Here is a 25904-nt window from a genome sequence, read left to right as displayed (position 1 = left end):
ATAGCGGATGCAAAGAGATCGCAAATCTCAAAGTGAAGGCATCAAAAGTATAAAAACGGCTTGTAAAAGAAATATTTGATAAAATTATTTTAAAATTGCATTTTAGAGTCCTATGATAAACATATCATTAATATCTGTGGACACAGTTGACCCAAAAAATAAAATCAACCATCTATTTAGCATTTTAATTTTTGACTCATAACAGAAAATAGAATTTTGTTTTAAAAATTTGAAATGAGAGTTCTAACAGAAATAAAGAGACTTTTCATTTATTTGAATCCTAATAAAGCGAAGTTAGCTTGAAAAAAGAACAAAATATGATTCTCATATCGGATGTTAAAAGATTGCATTTTTCAAAATGTAGACATCTAACGATTTTTCTTTGTAAACTGTAATTAAAAGAGTTTATTTAAAGTTAATCATCCTTTTCAGCATCGAAAAATCAAAACCCATATAATTTTCTCCCAAAATAACAATTAAACATCGCACCGCAACGTAAAAACGCAAATATTGACAAGCTGTCAAAATGATGAGAATATTTTCTAATCAAGTCATTATAAAGGTTCAACGCCAGACGCTAAGTGGTGATAATTTTGAAGTTGGTAACACTATCTGAAGCGATCATATTTTTTCCTCACCCTTACTATCCCTTTGCAATTCTAAGTTCATTTCACAGATATATATTATTATTGTTTATTAAATCATGAGAGGAGAAAAGTGCTTACCAATGACTTTTCAGAAAAGTTTACAAAAACACCGCTGCTAATTAGCTGTGATAAAACAAACAACCATTATATTTATTTGGCAGTAGCAATTATTTATCGCTTGCAGGAGCATCCCAAGAGTGCCGATTTTTTTTTTCTTTTCAAAATTAGCCGATTTTGTATGAGCTGATCCCTCTAATTTGACTTAAAAAAAGGTTCCAAAAATTATCGGTTTATACACAGAAATGTGCGTTATTTTGCTTTCAGATTTGCTCTTTCAACAAACAATTTGACAAATCCGATCTTGTTTATCAGAATTTTGTGAAGGGTCCGTTTTGTTTAATCGGAATTTTGTGAAAGGTCCGTTTTGTTTGATCGGGATTTTGTGAAAGGTCCGTTTTGGTTGATCGGATTTTTGTGAAGGGTCCGTTAACGGACCCAAATATCCTCTGGCCAGACCCCTGGTAATTCACCATACATTATTTTTAAATATACAGGCGAACCAAAAGACCTTTAATTTTTCTATTACGGGCGAAGCCGTGCGGGTGCCACTAGTTTGTCAATATTACTGTGACTTTCAGTATTTCTTTTATTTGCTATTAGCTTGAATTTGAACTGCAATTTCATCTTAAGTAAATCTCTGAGGGGAACATTGGCTGTCAGTAAATATATGATTCTCAAATTTTTCTCAACTTAACAATTTCATAATAAAGAAAAAAAAAAGTAGCATTATTTGTTCTCAAGATTTATGATCCGTCACTAACTACTGCTTGACTTCAGAATGTTGAAGGAATTTTTCCAAGAAAGTATAAGCAAAGCTGGAAGTCAACAGAAACTTTATGAACTAAATAAATATTTAAGTGGGGTTTGTTCATAAAAGCTAGTTATGCTCTCATAGAATAAACATTGTACCAACCAAGTCTTTCAGATTTTATTGTTAAATATGGGTTCTTGTTAAATCAGGGTTCTTTATAAGAGAGTTCAACTGTAAATTATTTGTTTCATTTTCTAAAAATTTGATTTCAGAGGCTGCACATTTCTTTAAATACTTGTATTACACTACAAATTTACCTCGATTACACTACAAATTTATTGCAAGAGTTAGCAAAATTCGAATAAAAAACATTTTTCATAGACAGAGTTATTGAAAATATGCAGCCCAACTATCCAAAATGTCCAGTCGATATGTTAAGGGGACCCCATAAATATTGTTACAAATTCTGTAAATAGTAATTATTTTATGATTAATTTGTTGTAATCTGGCTAAAATGGGTGTTTATGCCATTTTCTTTTACCTAAAATTACCTTAGTAATGTAACCTGTAAATAGTTTCTCGTACAACCTCTTACATTCAAATCAAGTATATGGTCCTTAAATTTCTTAAGGATAAGATTTGTGAATGAATAAAAAGAAAATGAAATGAAACTTCGGGATTCACGTTGAATGTTTGAGAGCTTTCTTTCGAGATTTATAAATAGCCACTTCGGTATGATCAAAGTCAGTCTTGTTTGAGTCGTTGCTCTGGAAAGCGTGTATTAGCCTTTATGCTATGTTTTTGCGTATTTTGATGTAAATACGAGTGTGACCGTTGAGTTTACAGTGTTAATTGATATTTGATTAATTGCTATGGTTAATTTAGCAGTTGCTAACAATATTTCTTGTACATAGTTGTAAATAAATCTCCTGTGTTTTCTCAAGAACTGTGTCGTCATTTAAAGAATTTCTTGAAGTGGTTGGACTTGTAACAATTGGCTCCCAACATGAGGCCTCTTCAGGACTTTCTTGAAATAATATGTGTAACCTTGGATATTTCGTCTTGAAGGCTACTAGGACTTGGCTATTTTATGGTGATTACTAGTGCACTGGATTATCAATTAAAACAACTTCTTGACACAATCAATTCTGTAAAGACTGATAGGGCGGCTGATCAAGAACAATTAAAAAGTGATTTAAAAGGTGATGAAAAATGACTTAGCTTCTAACCAAGAAGAAATTAAAAACGACCTTATTTCGGTACAGACTGATGGAAAATAAATTTAATGACATAGAGCATCGAGTTGATGATATTGAAGAAAAATTTGAGGCTGTTGAAGGCCGATTTATTGCAGTGAAAAACAAAATCGAAGTAAAATTTGACGAAAGATTTGATTCCGTAGGAAACCATATTGTCACCGTTGAAAATCATGTGGAGGAGAAAATTAAAGACCTATAGGGGAAATTGGCGACATCTGGAAGTGGTTCTGCTGACTTTGTACATTCAGCTACGGGTAATTCCACATCAAATCAACCAATGGTCAAAACGTCATGTCTTTAGATTTTGCTCATTTTTAGTTCCAATGGAGTACTACCACAACAGAGAAAATATACAAAGTTTTGGATTTTTTCACTCATTTGTTTTCGAATTATAATATTTTAAAGTTTTGACAAAGTTGAAAATTTTTCCTGACGTGTTTTCTTTAAACGGCCGTAATTAAAAAACTATTTGACTCAAAGAGTTAAAACTGGTAGTGTTTTGTTCTGTATTTAATAAGGTTTCATAAAATATATGACATGACCTACTTCTACTTTTTTCTTTTTTTTAACATTTTTTTGAAAAAAAAAATTTTTAATTTAAAAAAACTCAAGATCGAAATTTTTAATTTTTTTGAAAAAAATTTATGTTATTAAGTCTTACTTTAGCAACATTTATGCAAAATTTCATGATGGCATTATTGTGGTAACATAAGAAAAAAAATATTTCCTCTTTATTCAACAATTCATATTGCTTGATCAGCTGGATCATCCAAAGGGGGTGGAAGGTGGAAGGATGGCAGAGACTGTGCCATTAAGATTTTTAAGGGGATGTTTAAGGGGGATTTTTCTCTGTAAAGAAGTTTCATCCCTGTGGGGGGGGGGGGGCTGTACAGTATTTGAGGAGGTGTTATTGGCACCCTTGGTTTGATTCCTTTATATATATATATATAGATGTTTATTTATACAGAAACATATATATATATATGCATAGATGCAGGTTTTTTTAAATAGCCAAGTATTAAAATTTATTAACTGAAAATATATTAGTCGACTTATCAATGGCAAATGGTCCTTAATCGAAAGTGTTGAAATAATTCGGTAAAGCAAAGGTCTCCAATCAACATTTTTTCAATTCTATGTTCATGGGTTGATACAGTAGAAGGGCTTGACCATCATCAGTGATAGCAGCAAGCTCAAAAAAAAAAATATAGGATTTTTCAAAAAAAAATATAGGACACTTTAAAAAGAAATTAATTTTCACTTTTTGATCACGTCAAAATTTAAATATTGGTTTCTAATCCTTAGCATTAATTTACTCATGTCATTTTCTGAAGAAAATTAGTTTGAAAATAATGCATCAAAAATTTACTTACCAACAAATTTGGCAATTAACAAATCAACATTATCCTAAATACTTCAGCAGACTTGTATAGGTTATTGTATGTTTTTGTAATTTAAATATTGTAACTTAATTTTAAGCATAAAAGATACCTCACTAAATACTAATATTAATTCAGTAGCTTAATAGAATGTTTAATGAATTCAGTTACTAAAATTTATTACCAATTATTAGCTTAGGGTTTCTATAGTTAAGAACTTTCTCAACAACAATAAGCACTTGTTAGAAGTATGAAATGTAAACCTAATTTTTTATTGGAATTACTATAACTACAACAATCTTGCTTCTTAAGTTACAACAGCAAATGAACTTAATATTAACCAATCATATTTTGTTTAAACAAAATTAGTTCAAAATAAACAAGAACAAATTAGCAAACTTAAAGGAAATTTTAAATTTTGTATACAACTTATTTCAAAAAGCTGTAAAACGTTCAATTAGCATCAAACCTTAATTCAAGAGTGTCAATCAAAATATGTCTCTCTATTTGTATATTTGGTGAATTTAATTTGAAGTTTTCAGTTTCTTTTCACCTGCAGCAATTAAGGCTTGTGCTGCTGCCACATCCTCAAATGATTTTCTTTTCAAGGCAGCTGCCAGTCGCTTGTTGCCCTCTTCAATCAGTTTATGTGCACTTAAAACATTATCCTTCAATGAATGGAGTTTTTCTTGCGTTGTTTGTTTCCTCACAGGTTCTTTATTGGGAATTATTTCCTTCCTTGCTTCTCTTTCCTGTAATTCAGCCTTGTACTTTGAATGAGCACCTTTGTAATAACTTATCATTTCTTTTGTAATTAATGTTTCACCGACGTCGTCTTTTTTAACATTGTCTTTAATTAGACGCAATCCAATTATTGTCTCTTGGGACATTCTTGTTCTGTCACTCATCATTCTCTTATTAACAGAAAACCCACGCTCTACAGGCGCTTGTCCATGAGATAAGCAAAGTGCAGCTTTCACAAGTTTCGAAAGATGATAATATCTTTTCTTTCCAAGAGTGAGATTGTTCAGAGACAAAACATTGGCCCAGTACATGTCAATAGCATTCCATTTTGTTTCTCCGTCAGACTGGGTTATTATACTCCAATCCTCTTTAATGTCATCGTCGGAGACATATATCCGCCATTCATCCAGGATTTTATCACGCTCTTCTTCATTTACACAGCGTGGTAGCATTTTCAATAGACGTTTAACAACTCCCACTGTATTATCTACAGGCTCCTTTCGAGAAAGAGGGTGCAAAACCTGAATACATTTTAATAATTGTTTTTTTAAAGGCAGCTTCTGCATCAGATAAGAAGTCACAGTAAAATAAAAATTTTGAGCATTAAGCTTGAAACACCTTTTTTCAGCAGATCCAACACTGGATAACACTTTATTTGCTTCAGAGCCCACATCTAAATACTTTAAATTTTCTTTCTCTATAATGACTTTAAGTGGAATTTCGACAAGGGCTTCATCTTTGCAATTTTGGTATTTTTCCATGCAGACAAATCTAAAAAGTAGTTTTTTAACCATACAAACCATTTCATCATATAAAAGATGAATAAGAAATGTGTCACTCTGCAGAAAACGTAAAAAATTTTCAAAAAGCAAGCCCACACTGACAAGAAATTGCAAGTATGCAGGTGTAACTTCATCTTTGAGCGCATTTCTAATTCTCTTGTATCTTTCATTCTTGATCAACCACTTATGTTGTCAACTAAATCTTTCAGGAAATGCTTTTTTAAAGTGTTGTACATTTTTAACACTCGCTGACAGGAAGGGACAATGGATAACCAGCGATTACTGACAAATCTTGATGTTGTGCAAATATTATCCTCTTCAGTTGAACTGCTAGCTGTTATCATAAGATCCTCTTGTCTGGAAGGATATTTTCGAAACCATATGTCAATATCCTCTAAAAATTCTGTGATAGAAGCAAAACTGTCTATTTTCAATCCTTCTCCAAACACATTATGCATTACATGCAAGTTGCATGTGCCAACATTTATCAGTCCTTCTTTTACACCATCATTTTTTAGACGCTGATCAATAATTTTAAAAACAGCCTTGTTTACATTCGGTCCATCACTACCAAGCATTATCACTTTCTTCAACGGTAATTTTGATTTCCTTATACAGTTCATGATTGCAGAATCAATATCTGTTGCTGTAGCGTGAAATACCATTTCAGAGCCAATATAGCTCTGCTGAATTTTGTTACATTCGTTACTCCAATATCGCACATGAATGTCAACTTGTTTGTGATTTGCTTCATCTAATGTCTCGTCATACATAAGTGTAAAAAAAGAACTCCTCTCAACATCTTTAGTGATGAGGGATAGGTAATAGGGTCCTAATCCATGAGATATCTCATAAGAGATTTTTCGAGATGACAGCTTCATCTCTTTTGCGGCATTGTGCCCAGAAAACATCCTGGAAAATATTTTCATTATGCCATCAAAAGATGAAAATGATATGTTATTGACTGCCGCATGCAGGATGTAAAGAATTTCCGAAGAAATTATTTTTTCTTCTTCACTTAAGTTCCAAATAGAAGAAGTTGAAGAACTGGCTGCATTTGATAAACAAAGTCCTTTCTCACCGCAAGCTGTTGAGGTAGTAGTTAATTTGGATTGAGATGCATCAGTTGCAACTCCCACGAACTTCTTATGTTTTGCAGTGCTGGCATGTTGCAACAATTGCAACTTTTGGCTATTAGCGATAGAAATTTCTTTTTGGCAAAATCGGCAAATGCAATGGAATTCGTCTCTGCCGTCCTTGCACCAAAATTCAACTTTCTTTCCAGTGCAATCTTTCAAGTTAAGCCAATCTTCCTGAAACTTTGTTTGTCGAGGCATCTTTTAATAATATCAATCACACATGCTAAACGATAATCACGGCAACACGTGACCCCTCTAAGCCTAAATCATTCAGTACGCCTAATAGCAAGAAGCGAACGTACTGCTCCTTCCTCTCCACTGTTTGGTCACTTGCCAATTTTTCGATAGCGCAGAAAAATACGTACTTCTCCGCTCCGAACGGTTGCTAGGGCAACGACAGAGAAACTTTAATACGCTTGGCGAGAGAGTGGGGTACAGTCCGAGCTCAGATTTTTATGATTATCGCTCTTTTGTCGGTGCCGTTGCTGCGCTCGACGGTTTCGGCTGGAGGGAGTGTTGTCTTGGCGAAAGGTTGCCGAGAAATAGCCAAGTTTTAATTCTCATATTAAATAAAAGTAACGAATGATTTTGTTTAATGATGCATATATTCGGTTAAAAACCGGTCATTTGATAATTCAGGGCCAATTAGATATTTTTAAAGATCGCATGACTCCTCGTAAATTCTAATGCTAAAAGCAGTAACTAAACCTAACGAGGGGAACAGCTGGCGAGATTTCCGGGTTACACTGTTCCCCGTTTAGATTGGACTGTATCAGCCATCTAGTAACCCTATTCATTGAGCAGCAAACGGAGAGGAGAATTAAGCGCATTTCAGACACGTGGTTCCTTCTTGTGTTCAAACCATTTCTCATCGATTCCCGTCTTTAAAAAAAAAAATTCGGACAAATTTAGATTTTTTTTTATTTCTACGTTTGATGAGAAAACAGAAAATATAGGACAAACAGCAATTTTCAAAATTATAGGACAAATATAGGACATTTTTTTTCAATATTTCAAAAATATAGGAAATATAGGAATTATAGGACGGCTGCGATCACTGCATCATGAGTCATGCTTCAGCACTTATATCCCTGCTACCCATCCCTAAGTAGCCACTTCCACTCATTAGCTGCCTGCTGTAACGAATCCTTAGGCTTTCTCCTGGTATAATATGAAACTTGTCTGCTTTCTCCCACTACAGAGGCATTGAAATCTTCAGTACTTTGTATGTTCTTGGACAGTGCACATTCTAAATTTTACTGCTTGCTTTCTTTGAGAATTTTTTTTCCCAAGTTTTATTGTTATTTTAATGTTAAATTTATGCATATTTTTGTTGTTAAGAGCCAACTTTCAGTTGAAAATGGATAAACAATGGAGCATATTTTGCTGCAATCCATTTAAAAAGGAAGGACATTGGGTGAAAAAAAGAACTGCAAGTTTGTGGATGACAACACTAACATATGGCATTGAAGAAGGAATGAAAATTTGTACTGCTTGTCGCATACAATTAAGTAAGCAAAAACATTCCTCAGTTCCTGAAACTGATGATGTTATGAATGAGTTCAGCAAAGATCCAAAACCAGGCTCTAGTACAGAGGATCCCGAGTTCATGAGCCCTCATAATGGGGATGTACAGTTTGAAGAATTTGTGGGCTATATTTCTTGTGCCTGTGACAGCAAATGGTGGATAGGATATGTAATTTCAAAAGATCAGGTAGAAGAAGAAATCCAGGTTTCTTTCCTTCATCCTAGCAAACCATCATCATCATTCATTTATCCAAGAAAAGCAGACATTTTGACCATTCCTAAAAATTTTGTTCTGTGCAAATTACATCCTGTCCCTGCTACAAGCAGGGCATACCAAGTCTCGAAAGAGGAGATGGCAAAAGCAATTGTAATCTTACATAAGAAGAAAGTATATCTATACTAGGACTTACAAATCGAGTTCTATAGTAGCAAAGTGAGTTACACACATCTCAAACTGCTTCTTAATAGGTTTAAAAAAATATTAAATTTTATATTGTAGCAGTTATGTATAAATAAAACTTAAATTTGCTTTTAAACTATGGCTAAAAAAGCTTCAGTAACTTTTAAATTGAAGTTTTCAAATTTAAATAAAATTTAGATTTTTTATTCAATAATAAATATTTCTTCACTAAAAAAATTGTTTGAACTTGTTAATATGCTTGTAATACTGCCAAGTACTTGTTTTTCTATGCAATAGTCCGGGTTTGAACTTTAACTACTTTTCATTAGAACAAATGTTTTTTACAAATAAAATTAAAGCATCTGTTTGAAAGAGAATTTTTTTTTTCTCCATGATACCACAAAAATGCCATCATGAAATTTTGAATTTATGTTGCTTAAAGAAGACTAAGTACCCTGTTTTTTTTTTTTTTTCAAGAAAATTAAAAATTTTGATTTTTAGATTTTACAAAAAAAATTTTTTTTTTAAATAAATGATTTTTTTTTTGTAGCTAGATTTTGTTATATATTTTTTAAAACCTCCTAAAATACTGAAGAAAACAGCACAAGTTTTAACCTTTTAAGTCAATTAGTTCTTTGATAATAGCCTTTTAAAGATTACTAAACAATGTAAAATTTATGATGCTTCCAGAGTTAAAAAAATTTATAACTTTGGAAAGAATTGTTGAAATAATTTGAAACTTCAGATTTGTCATAGACAGATAAAAAAATCATTACATTCTAAAACATTGACCTTAAAAATTTATTTTTTATTGGTTGATTTGACATGGCATGACCCATTAAAGCACTGATGAAAGAGGAAAATTTTTTTTTCTGCATGATACCAAAAGAATGCCATCTTGAAATTTTGAATAAATGTTGCTAACAAAAGGCTAAGCAACATATATTTTTTTCAAGAAAATTAAAAATTTCGATTTTGAATTTTTACAAATTAAAAAAAATTTTTTTAATAAAAATATTAAAAAAACATTTTTTTTAGCAACTGAGCTTTGTTATATATTTTTGAAAACCTCATAAAAGACTGAACAAAACAGCACCAATTGTAGACTTCTAAGTCAAATAGTACTCTAAAAATAGCCCTCTTAAGATTTTAATCAATGCAAAATTTCGGATTCTTCCAAAATTTAAAAATCGTATAACTTTGCAAAGAATTGTTGAAAAAATTTGAAACTTCAGTTTTTTCATCCTGGAGATAAGTATAATAAGCAGACAAAAAATCATAAAAATCCAAAACATTGACCTTCGAAATTTATTTTTTATTGGTTGATTTGATATGGAATGACTTTCAATTAAGCTCACCACATTTGACGGCAAGTGTACAAGACCTAGTTCCTGATAGTTTCGATGGCGAATGGATGGGACTTGGTTACCAAGGCCTGCCATCTTGCAGCATCACTGAGAGGTGACGCAGTGGACATTATTTAGACCCTTCCTGACAGCCAGCGCCTGGATTTTGCCGCCCTCACATCTGTGTTGGAGCTTCGCTTCGGTGAGAAGTGCCGGAAAGATTTCAGCCGACTCCAGTTGAAGTCCTGTTTCCAGAAAACCGGGGAAATCTTGAAAGATCTAGCAGCAGACGTTGAGAGACTATCTCATTTTGCTTTTTGAAACTGTCCTGCCGATGTTCGAGACAACCTGGCACTCAACTACTACATCGACGGGGTTCAAGATTCAAAAATCCGAAAGACCAGATAGCCAAGTGGATACAGCAGCTCCAGGAATATGACATGGAGATCAAGCATTGAAAAGGGTTATCTCATGGTAATACAGATGCTTTATCAAGGAGACCCTGTCCTGAGAACTGCCACTATTGTTTCCGAATCGAGAAACAGTATGGAACGATTAGCCCTACTGCCTATCAAGTGAGTGACTTCAACATCATCAGATCCTGATCCATGGAATGAGGATCAAGTTCGAAAAGATCAACTTGAAGATCTGGACATAAAACCAATTTTGGAGTTTATGGAAAGTGACAGTCGACGACCTAGCTGGCAGGACGTTTCCATCTTCAGTTCTGCAACAAAAAGATACTGGGTTTTATGAAACTCACTCCATTTACGGAATGGCGTACTACACCGAAAATGGGAATCTGATGATGGTAAAACATCTAGGTGGCAGTTACTACTTCCTCGATCAAGGATTTCAGATGTTCTGAAGGAAATACATAGTAGTGCGACTGGAGGACATCTTGGTGTCTTAAAACCCTTAATAATATTTGAGAGCACTTCTTCTGGAGCAAGGCGAAGGATGAAGTGGAGAAATGGTGCCATTCTGGTAATGAATGTGTGCTGCCTGTAAAGGACCGAAGAAAATTAGCTGAGGGAAGTTACTTCCGTACAACGTTGGAGCTCCTTTCGAACGAATCAGGATCAACATCTTGGGTCCGCTTCCGAGAACGGGAACAAATAACATCCTTGTTTCCAATGAATATTTTACAAAATGGTCCGAAGCATACCCCATTCCAGACCAAGAAGCTACCACCGTAGCAGAGACTAAAGTCCAGCATTGGATCTTGAGATATGAAACACCTTTGCAGATTCTATGGATGCCGCCCTGTGTTACCCTCCCAACTGTGACCTGTGACAAAATCAAGATTGAAGGGAAAGTGAACTTGGAAATTGTGTTTGGAAATGCACCTTAACATCATACGGCATTAGTTGCTGATATCACGGACCCTTTCATTCTCGGATTGGACTTTTTAAAGAAATATGACTTCATCCTCGACTTCCAAGACTAATGAGCTGCACTTCATGAGAGAAGACATAGCCATTTTCCACGCAGAAAATGATGTAAAATCCGCTCATCAAATAACAGCCCAAACAGATTTATCGATTCCCTCAAGGTCAGAATCATTAACACCTGGCTCCATTGAAGAAAGTAATAGTTTTTGATTCAGCCTCATCGAATACCCTAACCTAAGCAATAACCCAAAAGGAGTGCTGGTAGCATGTACGATAGTGGACCTTTTTAAGGATGTAATTCCTGTAAGAGTCGCCAACGTGAAAGAAAGACCAATTAATATTCGGAAAGGTGAAGTGTTGGCAACTTGTACTCCAGTAAACTGCATCATTAGGAGAATCAATTCCCCCCGAGACTGTGTCTCTGAGTCCTTGACATTGATGTTAATTTGGAGTGCGTCATTATCTAAAGATCAAAGAATTGCTGCGGAATAATTGGTGGACGACTTCAAGCATCTGTTTTCATCCACATCGGAGGATATCGGCCGTACAAATTTAACAATATGCTAAGCCAGTGTTTCTCAATGAGGGCAGTACTCCCCCCACCCGGGTGGGCAGTGAGACAGAAGATGCTGAGGGGCAATGAACACAATAAGGTTGCGTTCGACGAGCTCGACCGAAAGCGACCGGTTAGTTAATCACGTGACAGCTAATGATCACGTGCTCCAATCAACCAATCAACTGCTTAGAATAGTAACCGCCGTGGTAACCGGTTGATCATAGAACGATACGGTTAGTATCCAGTTACTTACCGGTAGACCGGTGAGTTTGCCAACCTAACTTGGCACTAAAAATGACTTGAAATTTAACATTGTTTTGCCACAAAGAACGAATAAACAGCCTTTCTGTAATTTTGTACAAAAAATATAGTTGTTGTACCACACATCGTACACATATTTGGTTCCTGCAATTTAGCTGCACATTATGCTTTTATTCCATTCTTGGTAATGAGAACCATCTAATAATTATTAAAAAAATAAAATGCAATAAACATTCTTGCAATTATGATTTTATGCAGGGCCGATCCTAGCAGGTGTGCACTGCACAAGGGCGGCCAAAGCAAGGGGCGGCCGCATCATATAGTTCTTTTATTCAAGAAAAATTCCTCACGAATTTCTCAAAAGATAACTTATATTAAGTCGAATAAATATGCTGAATTTTAAATGTTCAATTATCAAAGGAAGTGCCAAGTTCCCGACAGCATAGCATAGTTTAAGAAAAATAGAATGCTAACGAACATTGTGTTGGTTCATTGTCCTATATTATCTCACTACTGTGATAGGAACAGGGGACCCTTGGGTGTGATGTGATGTCCTTTATTATCTACTCTTTACACACATGCTTCATTTGGTTGTAAAACTTATGACAGAACTGGTAATCAGGCATGGATACAGGGGAGGGGAAATGGGGGAAATGGCCCCCTCCTGAAGCATGAAAGGATGCCTTCTAAAAGAAGCACCGAGGGCGGCCACTAATGTTTACCCCCCCCCCCCCCCCCGAAGCTTTTATAGACCATAGATATAGTTTTATTTTATATATCAGGGGTCTGGCCAGAGGATATTTGGGTCCGCCAACGGACCCTTCTCAAAAATCCGATCAACCAAAACGGACCTTCCACAAAATCCTGGTCAAACAAAACGGACCCTTCACAAAATTCTGGTGAACAAGATCGGATCTTTCACAAATTGTTTATTGAAAGAGCAAATCTGAAAGCAAAATAACGCATATTTCTGTGCATAAACCGATATTTTTTGGAACCTTTTTTAAAGTCAAATTAGAGGGATCAGCTTATACAAAATCGGCTAATTTTGAAAAAAAAAAAAAAAAAAAATCGGCACTCTTGCAATGCTCCTGCAAGGGATAAATAATTGCTACTGCCTAATAAATATAATGGTTGTTTGTTTTATCACATCTAGTTAGCAGCGGTGTTGTTGTAAACTTTTCTGAAAAGGCATTGGTAAGCACTTTTCTCCCCCCCCCCCGCTCATGATTTAATAAACAATAATAATATATATCTGTGAAATGAACTTAGAACTGCAAAGGGATAGGGGAAAGGGAGGATATGGGTGGGGAAAAAATATGATCACTTCAGATAGGGTTACCAACTTCCAAATTATCACCACTTAGCGTCTGGAGTTGAACCTTTATAATGAACTTGATTAGAAAATATTCTCATCATTTTACCAGCTTGTCAATATTTGCGTTTTTACGAGTGCGGGTGCAATGTTTAATTGTTATTTTGGGAGAAAATTATATGGGTTTTGATTTTTCGATGCTAACAAGGATGATTAACTTTAAATAAACTCTTTTAATTACCGGTTTTTTTTCTTTAGATGTCTACATTTTGAAAAATGCAATCTTTTAACATCCGATATGAGAATCATATTTTGTTCTTTTTTCAAGCTAGCTTCGCTTTATTAGGATGCAAATAAATGAAAAGTCTCTTTATTTCTGTTATAACTCTCTTTTCAAGTTTTTAAAGCAAAATTCCATTTTCTGTTATGAGTCAAAAATTAAAATGCTGAATAGATGGTTTATTTTTTTATTTTTTTTTGCGTCAACTGTGTCCACAAATATTAATGAAATGTTTATCATAGGACTCTAAAATGCAATTTTAAAATAATTTTATCAAAAATATTTCTTTTACAAGCCGTTTTTATACTTTTGGTGCCTTCACTTTGAGAATTGCAATCTCTTTGCATCCGCTACTGGAATCCGATTTTTCGAATTTTTGATGATTATTACGCTTTGTTAAGAGGTAAACAATTAAAATATCTTTTTATTTTTGTTAAAATCACGGAAATTATAAGTTTTAAACGAAATTCTGTGCTTTTTATGTGTGACTTGAGTCAAAAAGTTAAATGCTGAACCCTATTCCGAATTTTATTTTATTTATTTATTTTTTTGTTACAATTATTTTAAATACTGCACAGAAATATTTCTAGTATAATTTAACATAATGTAGAATGGTAGATAAATATTGATACTTGAGAGAGCAATGCCCCCCCCCCCCCCCGCCAAATATCAGAAAAACACCTCAGAATGATTTTCTCAACATAGAAGAGGAAAACACTCAACTTTAAGTTTAATTGATGCAGTTTGTGCCATCTCTAAATTCTAAAATTTCATTTTAACAATTTTTTTTTTTTTGCGAATTTATTTGATTTTTCCCAAAATGAATTCATTTTTCAAAAAAATTATTTGATTTTTCACAAAAAACAGACCCTGTGAAAAATCCTGGACAGACCCCTGTATATATAAAAAGCTACACTGATTAGATACTCTCGCAAGCGTTTCAAACAACAAATTCTGTGTTCAACAATGGGGGATGCCTGGAGTGACAGTGGAAAACTCTCCTGAGAGTCAAACATATACGAATGCCAAATTTTCTCCCTTTGCAGCAATTTTTTCTAATTAAAATTAAAGATGAACTGCTCGGTTTCAAATCTGATAGGAGGACAGGGTTCTTGACCCGGGAAGTAAATTTAAATGTATCGCCAAAACAGATCCAAAAGGATGCCATGACCTCCTTGACAAGATTAAAGAAGGCTCAAAATTGCGTTTTTAGGACTTTAATTTCAGAAAATTTCGCTGGTTGAACCACTGATCTTAAGGACTCAATTAAGCCTCTGATTCAAATCTTCCACCTTAACTGAATCAAACATAGCGTAAAAATGTAATCCAAAATGTGTTTTCAGAAGACAGCACTTCCTAATATCATCAAAAATTGCTTAGTGACATTTTTGGTTTCTTTTCGATATTTTTGTGATGGAGGGCCCCGCAATCCACTCGCAAATATTACTACCAAAGATAGTCTCAATTAGCGTCTTTAAAGAGGCCCCTAATCCCACCTCCTCTCACTTGACGTATTGAAAAATGAACTAAAATTGCGTTTTTCAAATATCAGTTTCAAGAACTTTCGGGGAAGGACACCCGATATCCCTTTCTTCCAACGCAATCACTATACTTCTAAGATTCGTATTTAGACAGTTCCGTGGAGCCACAGAACCCTTCCTTCCAAGACTAGCATGAAATTGACTTCAGTTTCAAAAAAAGTTCATGAGGGCACTGAACCCCCACCCACTCTTTGTCCCATTGTTATCAAACAATGCTTAAAATACGATTTTGGGACTTCATTTTTTAAAAAATTCCGGAGAACTGCATTGCTTATGCAACTTTCCACGGCGCTTGGGCATACCCATCAATCGTCGAGGTGAGGTGGACAAAAGTCTATAGTTGTATTTTTCAGATATTTATATCAAAAAATATCCGAAAGATCCACCGAAACTTCCCATTTTCGTTAACGTAACCAAAGATAGTATAAAATTGTGCTTTTAGAAATATCCGCTTCAGAGCCTCAAAACCATTCCTCCCCAAAAATAGCCTGAAATGGATTTTAGTTTCGAAAAATATTTCGGTTAGGAATATTTTCACTTTTCCCCTTATGGTTTTCAAATATAGTCAAAAGTGGGTTTCTGAAACAATAGTCCCAAGAAATTACCGAAAGTAAGCCGCCAGATCCCCTTACCGTCACCAAAGACAGGCTAAATTTGTGTTTTAAACTTCAATTTCGAACACTTTCGATGAGAGACGATTGAATCTCATTCCCTTTAGAAACATTAACAAAGATAGCTCAAAAGTGCGTGTTTAAAACTCCAGTTTATGAAAATTTTCGGGAAGAGTGCCGATCCTTCCAAAGCTACGGTCACAAAAAATTGCTTCAAATTGAATTCAATTTTGAAAGAATTTTAGGAAAGAACATCAGCTTGCATTAGTACTTTCCCTGAAGTCTCGAAAAAGTTCCTAAAATTGCGATATTTGGCGTCAATTTCAAAAATTTCTCCATGCACCTTGAATATATCCGACTCTTTAGTCATTGCAACCAAACACAAACAAAGATTAACTAAAACAATTTTTCATGCGCCAATTTCGATAATTTTCTGGGATAAATCCCCCACTCCCGCTTCCTCTCCTCCGTCCTTCTTTTGATGCCACTGAAGACAGACTATAAAATATGGGTATATCTATTGCTCTCTTCAAAGATACAAATTGTACTTAAGGAGTTTCTTACTATAAAACTTGTCTTCCTTTTGATAAGTTCATCGTTCTTTTTCTTTTTTTGTTATTTGAGTCGAAATTTGACATAGAAATTTGGAGAAAGATTTATATGGACGTTAAAGATTAGTCAAAATATGCAAATTACTCTTTGAGGGGCGGCACATTAGGGCTTTGCACACGGGCGGCCGACACCCTAGGATCAGCCCTGATTTTATGTTTAGATAATAATATAGTTAATATACTTTAGTTCTAAAAATAAATCTAAGTATGCTCCTCACTTTTAATAAACAATTGGCATTTAATAACAATAGATCAAGAAAACAGGAATTACCTCAAAATAACAGAATAACAAGCATGGTGCTTTTTCTTCAAATTAGTAATAAGCAGCAGGGAATGGTATATGGTTTCATAGTTACCTAAAAATCATAACATGAAAAAAACTGTCTTAGTAAAATATAAAAAATAGAGAAGCGTGAACATCTAGCAAATGGGCAGAAAATTCAGCATGCTGGAATATATTAAAATATTTTCCAGATCGGTGATGCCAATCTACGGTATGGCCAGCTGATCAGCTGAACATTACGAAACGAAAAATATTTTCTGGAAATGAGTAATGATCTTCATTCAGAAGCAGGGTTGGCTTTCTGCCGGCAGAAACTAGTTTTTGCCGTGCCAGTGGCAGAAACTGGTTATAACCGGTAAAAACTTAAAAATGTCTTTAATAACTCAAGTAATTTGTAAATGATATTTGTTTAAGTAAACTAAAAAATTAAACATTTCATCATTTAAAAAAATAAAATACCATGCTAGTGCTCTTGATTTAGTTCAGAAAGGGAACTTTCCTATTGCAGAGGCTCATAGTATTTGGATTAATTTAACAAAGGATAAAAAATCATACAGGGGTGCTTAGGAAAGAGGAGTGACATACAGAATTAAACAGGCATTACTGATTGTAATTTGCTCGCTTATATGCTTCCTCTAAATTGTTTGTGATTGTAACTATCATGTCATGTGCTTCAAGAAGAAAGTGCCAGAATTTTACTTGTCTAAATTTTGTACCTAATATCACAGCTTTGCAAAACAAACTGGCCCCACTTCTCAAAACTTATTTTTCCAGTTAAATTTCTACCACAACCCCAGTTACTACATGATGGACCAGTTATACTATAGATAAAAGTTTCAAACATTGCTTGCTCCTTGATGCATTGTCTGCTAGCTCTTCTGTTTTAAGAATATTCTAAAATTTCTTATTTGTGCATAGTAAATTGAGAACCTGTTTAGATTTTTGAAACCACCTTTTCTAAGAGGTAATTGCAGGGTCCAAACAGTGTAACATTTGATTTTGAACTGTGATAATTTTGTAATAAAATTATAGTACTTTGGTTAACAATTAATTATTTTTTCCATGCATTTTCTGTTGTATATCATGAATTAATTTTTTATTATGTGAGTTTTTGCCAGTTTCTGCCCCAAAAGTGGCAGAAAGTGGTTTTTGCCTTGCTGGTTTTAACCAGTGGTTTTAACCACCTCGGCAGAAACTTGCCAATCCTGTTCAGAAGTAAGAATGAGTGCTGCAAATTTGGAGCCAATGGTCAGAAATTTGTTGCTAATAGACAGACGGAAACATTGTACAGTCGAACACGTTTGAAACAAACACAAAGGGACCGCAATATTTGCTCGTTATAACTGAGTGCTTGTAAAAAATGGGTTTATGAAAAAGTCATAAGAATTCAAAACACATTTGCTTTATGCGATTTTAATTTCTGTGCAGCATCAAAGAATTTAGTTAATATGCCTTGAACTGGTCTTATTGTCTCTTTCTTGCTTTACTATTTTTCAAAAATGCTCATGACTTGAAAATCATTATCATTTGCAGCCCAATCTTCCAAAACAGCTTGAAGCTTTTTTGCACATCAAAAGCCATTGACTACCTTGAGCGTGGTTCTGCTCGAAATTCTTCACAGTTGCCATTATCATTATCACTTTCATGGTTGTTTCCGTCTCCTTTATTTGAATTAGACCTATAATAACCTCAGAAGTATTTCAGAAGTGATATCGTTGGCAGAAACTACTCCATAAATATTTTTCAAATGCTTCTCTACTCCATGAATTGAAGAAAAGAGCAGACATTGCTTGTTCTTGGGATTTCTGACTCATCACTAGCTTTGGAAAGTTAAAGGAATTTTTCCAAGGAAGGATAAACTGAGCTGGAAGTCAATAGAAACTTTATGAATCCAAAAATATTGCTTCCTTTTAGCAGGTTTTGCTCATTAAAAGTGAGTTATGCTACAGTCGACTTAACATTGTACCAACCAATCAATTCTGATTTCTTTGTTAAATCAAGGTTCCTGTTCAATCAGGACTCATTATAAGTATCACAACTGTACTGATAAAATAAGCATATAGTAATGACAGCAATTCTAGGTTTGTAATTTTTCTTTCTTTTCTGTGTTTCCCTATGTTATATAGGGAAAACAAATCAAATATATTCAAATTTTTTATGCATTCTGGCCCCAGCATCTTCATATGACTCTAGGCTTTTGGGTTAAAAAAAGTTGGACATCACTGTTTTAGTTAATGCAAAGCTTCTATTTCAAATGGCTGTACTTTGGCTTCAAAATATTCACAAAAATACTTTTTTTTGCTCAGTTCAGTGACACCACTATTTTGTTAAAATAACTACAAGAATTCTCTAAATGCACCATGATGTCCATACCCCATTGTTGAGCAATTGATTTTATTTGTTTGAAAATTAGTTAATTATTACAGTGGTTACAGCTATACAGTCGACTCCCGCTACAACGCGATCCGACTTACGCCAAATGGCTATAACGTAATTTTTTCCCCGGTACAGAATTTTATTCCTAACACGAATTCTTCACCTGCAACATGAAAATTTTCCAAAGGGAATTCTGGTTTTTTCATGAATGGAACTTCATTCCTTTGGCATCTCTGAGAGCGAAAGTTCCCACACGGTACTAGTTTGAACATCGCTTATACAAATAACTACTCCTCATTTTCCATTTATTTTTTTCATTCTATATGGGAAAGTTGATGAAACATAATAACACCTAAGAGCACTGTTTCATTTAAAGTTTGTTAAGATATGAGGAAAAAAAGAAAGTTTCAAACAATTACAGAAAAGTTAAAGACAGGGTTCATACTCTATTTGAATGAAAAAATTCCATGACTTTTTCATGATTTCAATGAAAATTTTCATGATCTCATTACACGAAGAGAATAGCACTATTTAATCTCAAACTCGCTAATTTTTGGAAATGAGCATTAGCAAAACGTTTACATGGAATGCCACAGTCTCATTGAAGCACTTACTCATAATGGAAAAAATATAAGTTTACACTTAAAAAACTAAACTATTCTTATTTGTCTTCATCATAATTTAAGTAAAGTAAAAATGCAGTGAAACAAATATGATGATGCTTAAATGTCTGATATTTTTTTTTATAAACAGGTAGTGTCAACAGTGCATTTAATCATCCACATAACTTAACAGTATTTTGGTTCTTTAAAGTAAAGCCACATAGTTTAGTTTTTTATGTTTTTCTAAACCAGATCTTTTTAGAATAAACCATTTAGCTATGAATCAATTTTTTTGATTCAAAAGTATACTTGTTTTGTTTACTTATTTACACATTTTCAAATGCATATTAGGGTACGTCTTATAATGCATATTTTTAAAAAAATTTGAATTTCTTATGGGGCACCCCTTCAATTGCTTCCTTTTGATGAAAAAACACCCACTTAAAAGTTTCGAAGAATTTTAACGAAATTTAGAGGTTGCTACCAGCGATTAAAATTACGCTCATTGTGAAAAAATAGAGTAAAAATATATTCCCAATTTTCTATTGTAATATTTGACATCAACATGAAATTGGGTTGGTTAAGGTAGAAATATAACCCAAATACTTATTTCCTATATATACAAAATAATAATAATAATAATAATAATAATAAGCATTTCATGGTTGCTATGCTGTGTAATAATGTCAAACAAAAATCATGCAAAAGTTCCACTACGCTATTCATTATCATTGGTTAAAATTTCAGTCTTTTACATTCACCAATATTGTAATTTTTCCCCCCTTTGTTTCTAGTAATGTGAAATATACAAGCCTTTTTCTGATTGCTACACATCATCCAAATTATTTGATAATATCTCTTCAAAAAAAACTTGATGAAAAGATCTTTATGGTGAAAAATCTAAATGTTAGTAATGAAATCCTCTATTTTTTCCCCTTTGGTTTAGTTCTACATCTGCTGTTCAGTGTTTCATAGGAGGAGTTGTTCTTTTTAGGTTTCTTTAAGAAAGAGACCAATTTGGATTTTTTCTCTTCAGAAATGACACGTAGATGTCAAATAAAATTACTTGAAGCAACAGTTTAATTCTTATAAGTGGAAATGCTTTTCAACAACAAAAGACCAAATCTAGATAAACTTTGTTGCAAATTCTTGTTCTTTAGAATCAGTCAAAGTACATTCAGTTACAACAGAGGCTAAAAAAAAAAAAAAAAAAAAAAAAAAAAAAAAAAAAAAAAAAAGAAAAACTTTTACTACAGTTGAACAGTTGATTCAGATTCTTCATGATTTTCTTTCTTTCAGAATTTCTTCTTTTCATGCAAGTTCTGTTGCCTTTTTAAATTGAGATTTATTTGTTACCGATTTCGCCTTTTCCTCCTAGTTATCTTTCAGTTAGAAATAATTTCTCGCATGGAAATGAAATCTTGCGTAAAGTATCATCAGCAAGAGCAAGGTCAAGCAAATAATCTAATGATGGATTCCAATAATTTTGTTTTTGATTATTGAAATCCAACTCTCTTAATTTTCTTTTTGAGTTCTTAACTGACAACTTGTGTTTCTTTGAGTTGCTAACCAACAGTTAATAAAGAGGTTGTCAGTTGATTGTAGCTACAGATAATTAACATGATTTAATAAAATATGAAATAATTTCAAAGTCAGTAACAATTTAATTTATTACTAATTAAAATTAATGACAAAAAGATAACATAAATAAATATTATAATAATCGATGCAAAAAAAAAAGTAGATTTCAAATTTTGCAACCTTTAAATTTTATTCATTTTTTATTTTTAAGATATGTGAATTTTTTTTTTCATCCAAAGGATTAAAATGAAAGGGTGCCTCATGAAAAAATAACATCTTTAAAAATAAGACGCACCCTAATGCATATAAATTATTAGGTTCAGAAATTCCGGAACATGTTTGATTCCCGACATTGAACGTAGCAGTGGGTCGCATGGATTAGTTTTGGAGGCCTTATGTTGGGCACTACTCTTTTAGAGAATTAGAATTTCTCTTTTTCTGTATTCTATCGACTGACTAAATATCTTTATTTTCTCACACCTTCAACAAATTAAGATGAACTCTGATAAATTTAATAATAAAGTTCCCATGTATGAGTGATGGAATGGAACTCGGATGCAATTGAATTGCTTTTTTTTTTGAGTGGGCGGGGCAAAACTAAGAATGTAAATTTCGCTACTACAATATTATGAAACATAAGAAGTGTTGAAAATAACAGCAAATTCAAAATAAGTGATGTCAAAGAAGAAAAATTAAAGATTACGATATTACCACAATTTAAAATCAAATGTTACATTGTTTGGACCCTGCAGTTGCTTCTTAGTAAAGGTGGTTTCTAAAATCTAAATAGTTTCTCAACCTAATATGTACAAATGAAAAACTTTAGAATATTCCTTCAACAGAAGAGCTAGCAGGCAATGCATGAAGGAACAAGCAATGTTCATGAAGCTTTCATCAATTGTATTTTTTTTTTAAACTGGTCCACCATGTAGTAACTGGGGTAGTGAGAGAAATTTAACTGGAAAAATGAGTTTCGAGAAATAGGGCCAATTTGTTTTGCAAAACTGACATTACGTACAAAATCTATCTTAATATTTATTGGCAAGTAAAATTCTGGCACTTTCTTCTTGAAGCACATGATAATTTCGATCACAAACAATTTAGATGAAGCGTATAAGTAAGCAAATGAAAATCAGAAATGCCTTTTAATTTTGTATGTCGCTCCGCTTTCCTGAGCACCTATATGATTTTTCGTCCTTTGTTAGATTAATCCAAACATTACAAGCATCTGCAATTGAAAAGTTCCCTTCTCGAACTAAATCAAGGGCATTATCATAGGTTTTTATTTTTTTAAATGATGAAATGAAATTTAATTTCTTAGTTTACTTAAATGAATATCATTTAGCAATCACTTAAGTAATTAAATGCTTTTAAGTTTTTGCCAGTTTCTGCCGGTTTTTACCAGTTATAACCAGTTTCTGCCACTGGCACGGCAAAAACAAGTTTCTGCCGGCAGAAAGCCAACCCTGATTTAAAATTATATAAGAATAAAGGTTTGATCATGCAGCATAAATTATCACCATCTGTAATTTTTTAAGTTACAAATATCATTACTGGATTTACTGTACAATATATGTTCTTTGGTACAACTATAGTGCATTCGTTTTTCTCACTACATAATCGACTTACCGTAGTGGTTTATTTTACGTCTTTCTTTCCCAATTGATCATTGATTTTGTGCATCGCAGCAGTTTTTTATGTTAAATAAAACTTTTTTTTTTAAAAAATACAATAAATAAAAATTCATTTTTTTAATTTAAGAAACAGTAATGTATGGTTAAGAAATGGTTTTTAACAATTTGAGGTGGTGTTTACAAGTGTCTTTAATCGTATGGGTATGTTTATATTAGTTTTTACACACTCTTTTCCACAATGCGAAATTTCAACTTACGTGAAGGGTCTTGGAACGCATCCCTTCCGTAAGTCGGGACTCGACTGTATGTTTACGATTACATTAAGCTTTACAAGCAATGTTTTGCATTTAACCTTAAAAACTTATTCTGAAAATCATAATATTTAAGCAAGCATGTAGAACAATATTGACAAATTCAGCACAATAGTTGGTATCCCAGTATGGTTATTATATTCTATTTACAGTTTAGTAATTAATAATAAGCAGAGATCAACAAACAATATAATGCATATTTGATAAGGTTATTACAAGCACTAAGAGTCAAGTTCTTTAGATGCAAGTGGTGACATGAGCTTTGATGATGTATGATTTTAGGAAATTCTTTTTTGACTCATCCGTAAATTAATAGCAGTTTCACATTTCAAAAGATATTGTTTATTAAACTCCTTATGAATGACGCTTTAAGAAATGCTATTGAAAGATGATGGTTTAATGAACCTAGCAACTAGCAAATGCTAGTTAACAAGCACTTGGATTATCTCCTGCATTACAAAGCATCCTTTGTTCTAGTTCGGGAATCCACGTTGTTTGTTCAAATTTCATGGAATGTTTCTTGAAGAGCCAGCTTCACAGAATCTTTGAAGTGGCTATCACCAGTAGAAAATTTACACGGCATAATGATGTTTGAAAATCTTCATAGTTGTAAAACCTTCCAATCTTTAGATTTACTGTCCATAACGGCTGAATTGCACTAATGTGTTACAAATCTCAAAATAATATTCATTACTGTATGACAACTAGATTTCTGTATCTGGATGCTATGTCACTTCAAAATTCCTGTGAGCAATTTTCCAGAAGTTTGCATACATCCTGTGTATCCAAACTTAAGACATACAGGATGTCTCACAAATCTTGATACAAACAAACAGGAGGTGCAAAGCAGATTCCAGGGGGTGCTACGTTGCTTGAGTACCCCCTAAAATCTTTGTTGGGGTGCTGGGTAAGCAAGTAGAAGAAAAGAGGGAAAAAAAAATTAAGGGAAAATATTAAATTTTCTTTCTGACTCATCAATTGGCACAGAAGAGGGGAATAAAATATCTAATGAATATTAATTAAAAAATTAAGGTAACATTTTACTATCTTAATCAATCAGGAATGAAATTGTTTATCTTAACAAATATGCTGAAGCCTTGACTAAATAAATGATCCAATTTATTCACAAAATGCTAACAAATGCAATAGCCCACCAGTTTGAGCTTAAGATTTAAAAACTTTTTCTCATAGTATTAAAGTCTAATACAAAGTTGTGACAGCTCATTTGGTTTTGTTCTACTTTTTCAGTTTAGTATTACTTTACTAAAATATTGTTTGGATGATTATGTTATTTTTTTTGTTTGCATTTGATTTTTTTAAAGATAAATTTACTTATAGAATTAATTGGTGGTAATAAGTCTAAAGTTAAAGTTCATATTTTCCACCAGTTATTACTATTAAAAATCTAAAGCAAATTTTCTTGCATGTTAAAGCTTGAGGTTTTGCTATGTTTTGGACACTCTTTTTGAATTTTGTGTTTGAGTACCACACTAACTTTCAAAACTCGGCAGCAAGGGATATATTGGAAATTTGGAATCACCTAACTTTGTAGGTTTGGAAACAGCTCTCTCCTGCATGGGCGTTGCGGGCACTTCTTTATTGAAGAGGACGATTGATGTAATGCAGAACAATCACCAAGGAGATGTACCCCCCTCCCCCCATTTTTTGAAAACGGGAACTTTAATTTAGTGATGTAAAAATAAATAGGAAGCTCTAAATCTAAAAAATAAAAAGAATGAAATACTGAATATAAGTAAGATTTAAATAAATACCTGTGTGCTGAAAAGTAAAAGAAGACAAAACAAAGTTCATAGCCACAAATTTTCAGGAAATGTTTTTCGGAGTTACAAGAAACCCCTTTTTTATCTTAAAGGAGGGAGTTTATGGATAGCTCATTTTTATCGGTCGTGTTTGATCATCAATATGATTTCTATATATATTATATCTTAAATTTTATCAGCATTAAGCTAAAAACGTTTTAACAATAAAAATCGATAAAAACGGATTTTTTGCAAATTTTGTAGGACCATATTAATGAAAGAGCGTTTTTCTTACAAAAAAATTAAATCTACTTTTGTTGATGAAAATAATTTTTCTTTAAAAATACAAGCAAAACTTATTATAAAGGTTTTTTTTTTTAAATTGATGTTGCCATTCGGGAACGTTGACGTTCAAAATGCAAAAAATGCGGCCAAAAGCCGTCTCAAATAAGCATATTCTTAACGTTTCAGTAAGATAAGTGAAAATAAAAAGTTAGTCTCTAAATGAGAATCTTATCCCGTTAAAAGTGAAGCAAACAAACATATTTGAAATCCTGGACCCTGTAGATAAAATAGTTGAGTGCATCAAGAAAAAATACTAGAATAGAAAAATGTCTTCTTTTAAATCGGTTTTTATCTTTGAAAGATAAGGAAGAACAAATTGATTGATTTCTAGAAGAATAATGGCAAAATAAGCCGTACGATTCAATTTTCAAAGAAATAAAAGTATAATTAACAATGTACGTGAATTCAC

General features: G+C 33.1%; 1 protein-coding gene across 1 annotated transcript in view; it reads right to left on the bottom strand.

Annotated features, from left to right (window-relative positions):
- LOC129233368 (uncharacterized) overlaps nucleotides 1-25904 on the bottom strand; it is a 56520-nt gene that overhangs the window by 15757 nt on the left and 14859 nt on the right. The window contains exon 6 of the mRNA XM_054867410.1: nucleotides 16875-16959. Coding sequence (XP_054723385.1) covers nucleotides 16875-16959 — 85 coding nt within the window. The remainder of the gene's footprint in view (nucleotides 1-16874; nucleotides 16960-25904) is intronic.

The sequence above is a fragment of the Uloborus diversus genome, chromosome 1, assembly GCF_026930045.1.
Source record: "Uloborus diversus isolate 005 chromosome 1, Udiv.v.3.1, whole genome shotgun sequence".
NCBI classification, from domain to species: domain Eukaryota; kingdom Metazoa; phylum Arthropoda; class Arachnida; order Araneae; family Uloboridae; genus Uloborus; species Uloborus diversus.
This window is presented reverse-complemented; position numbering and strand designations above follow the sequence as displayed.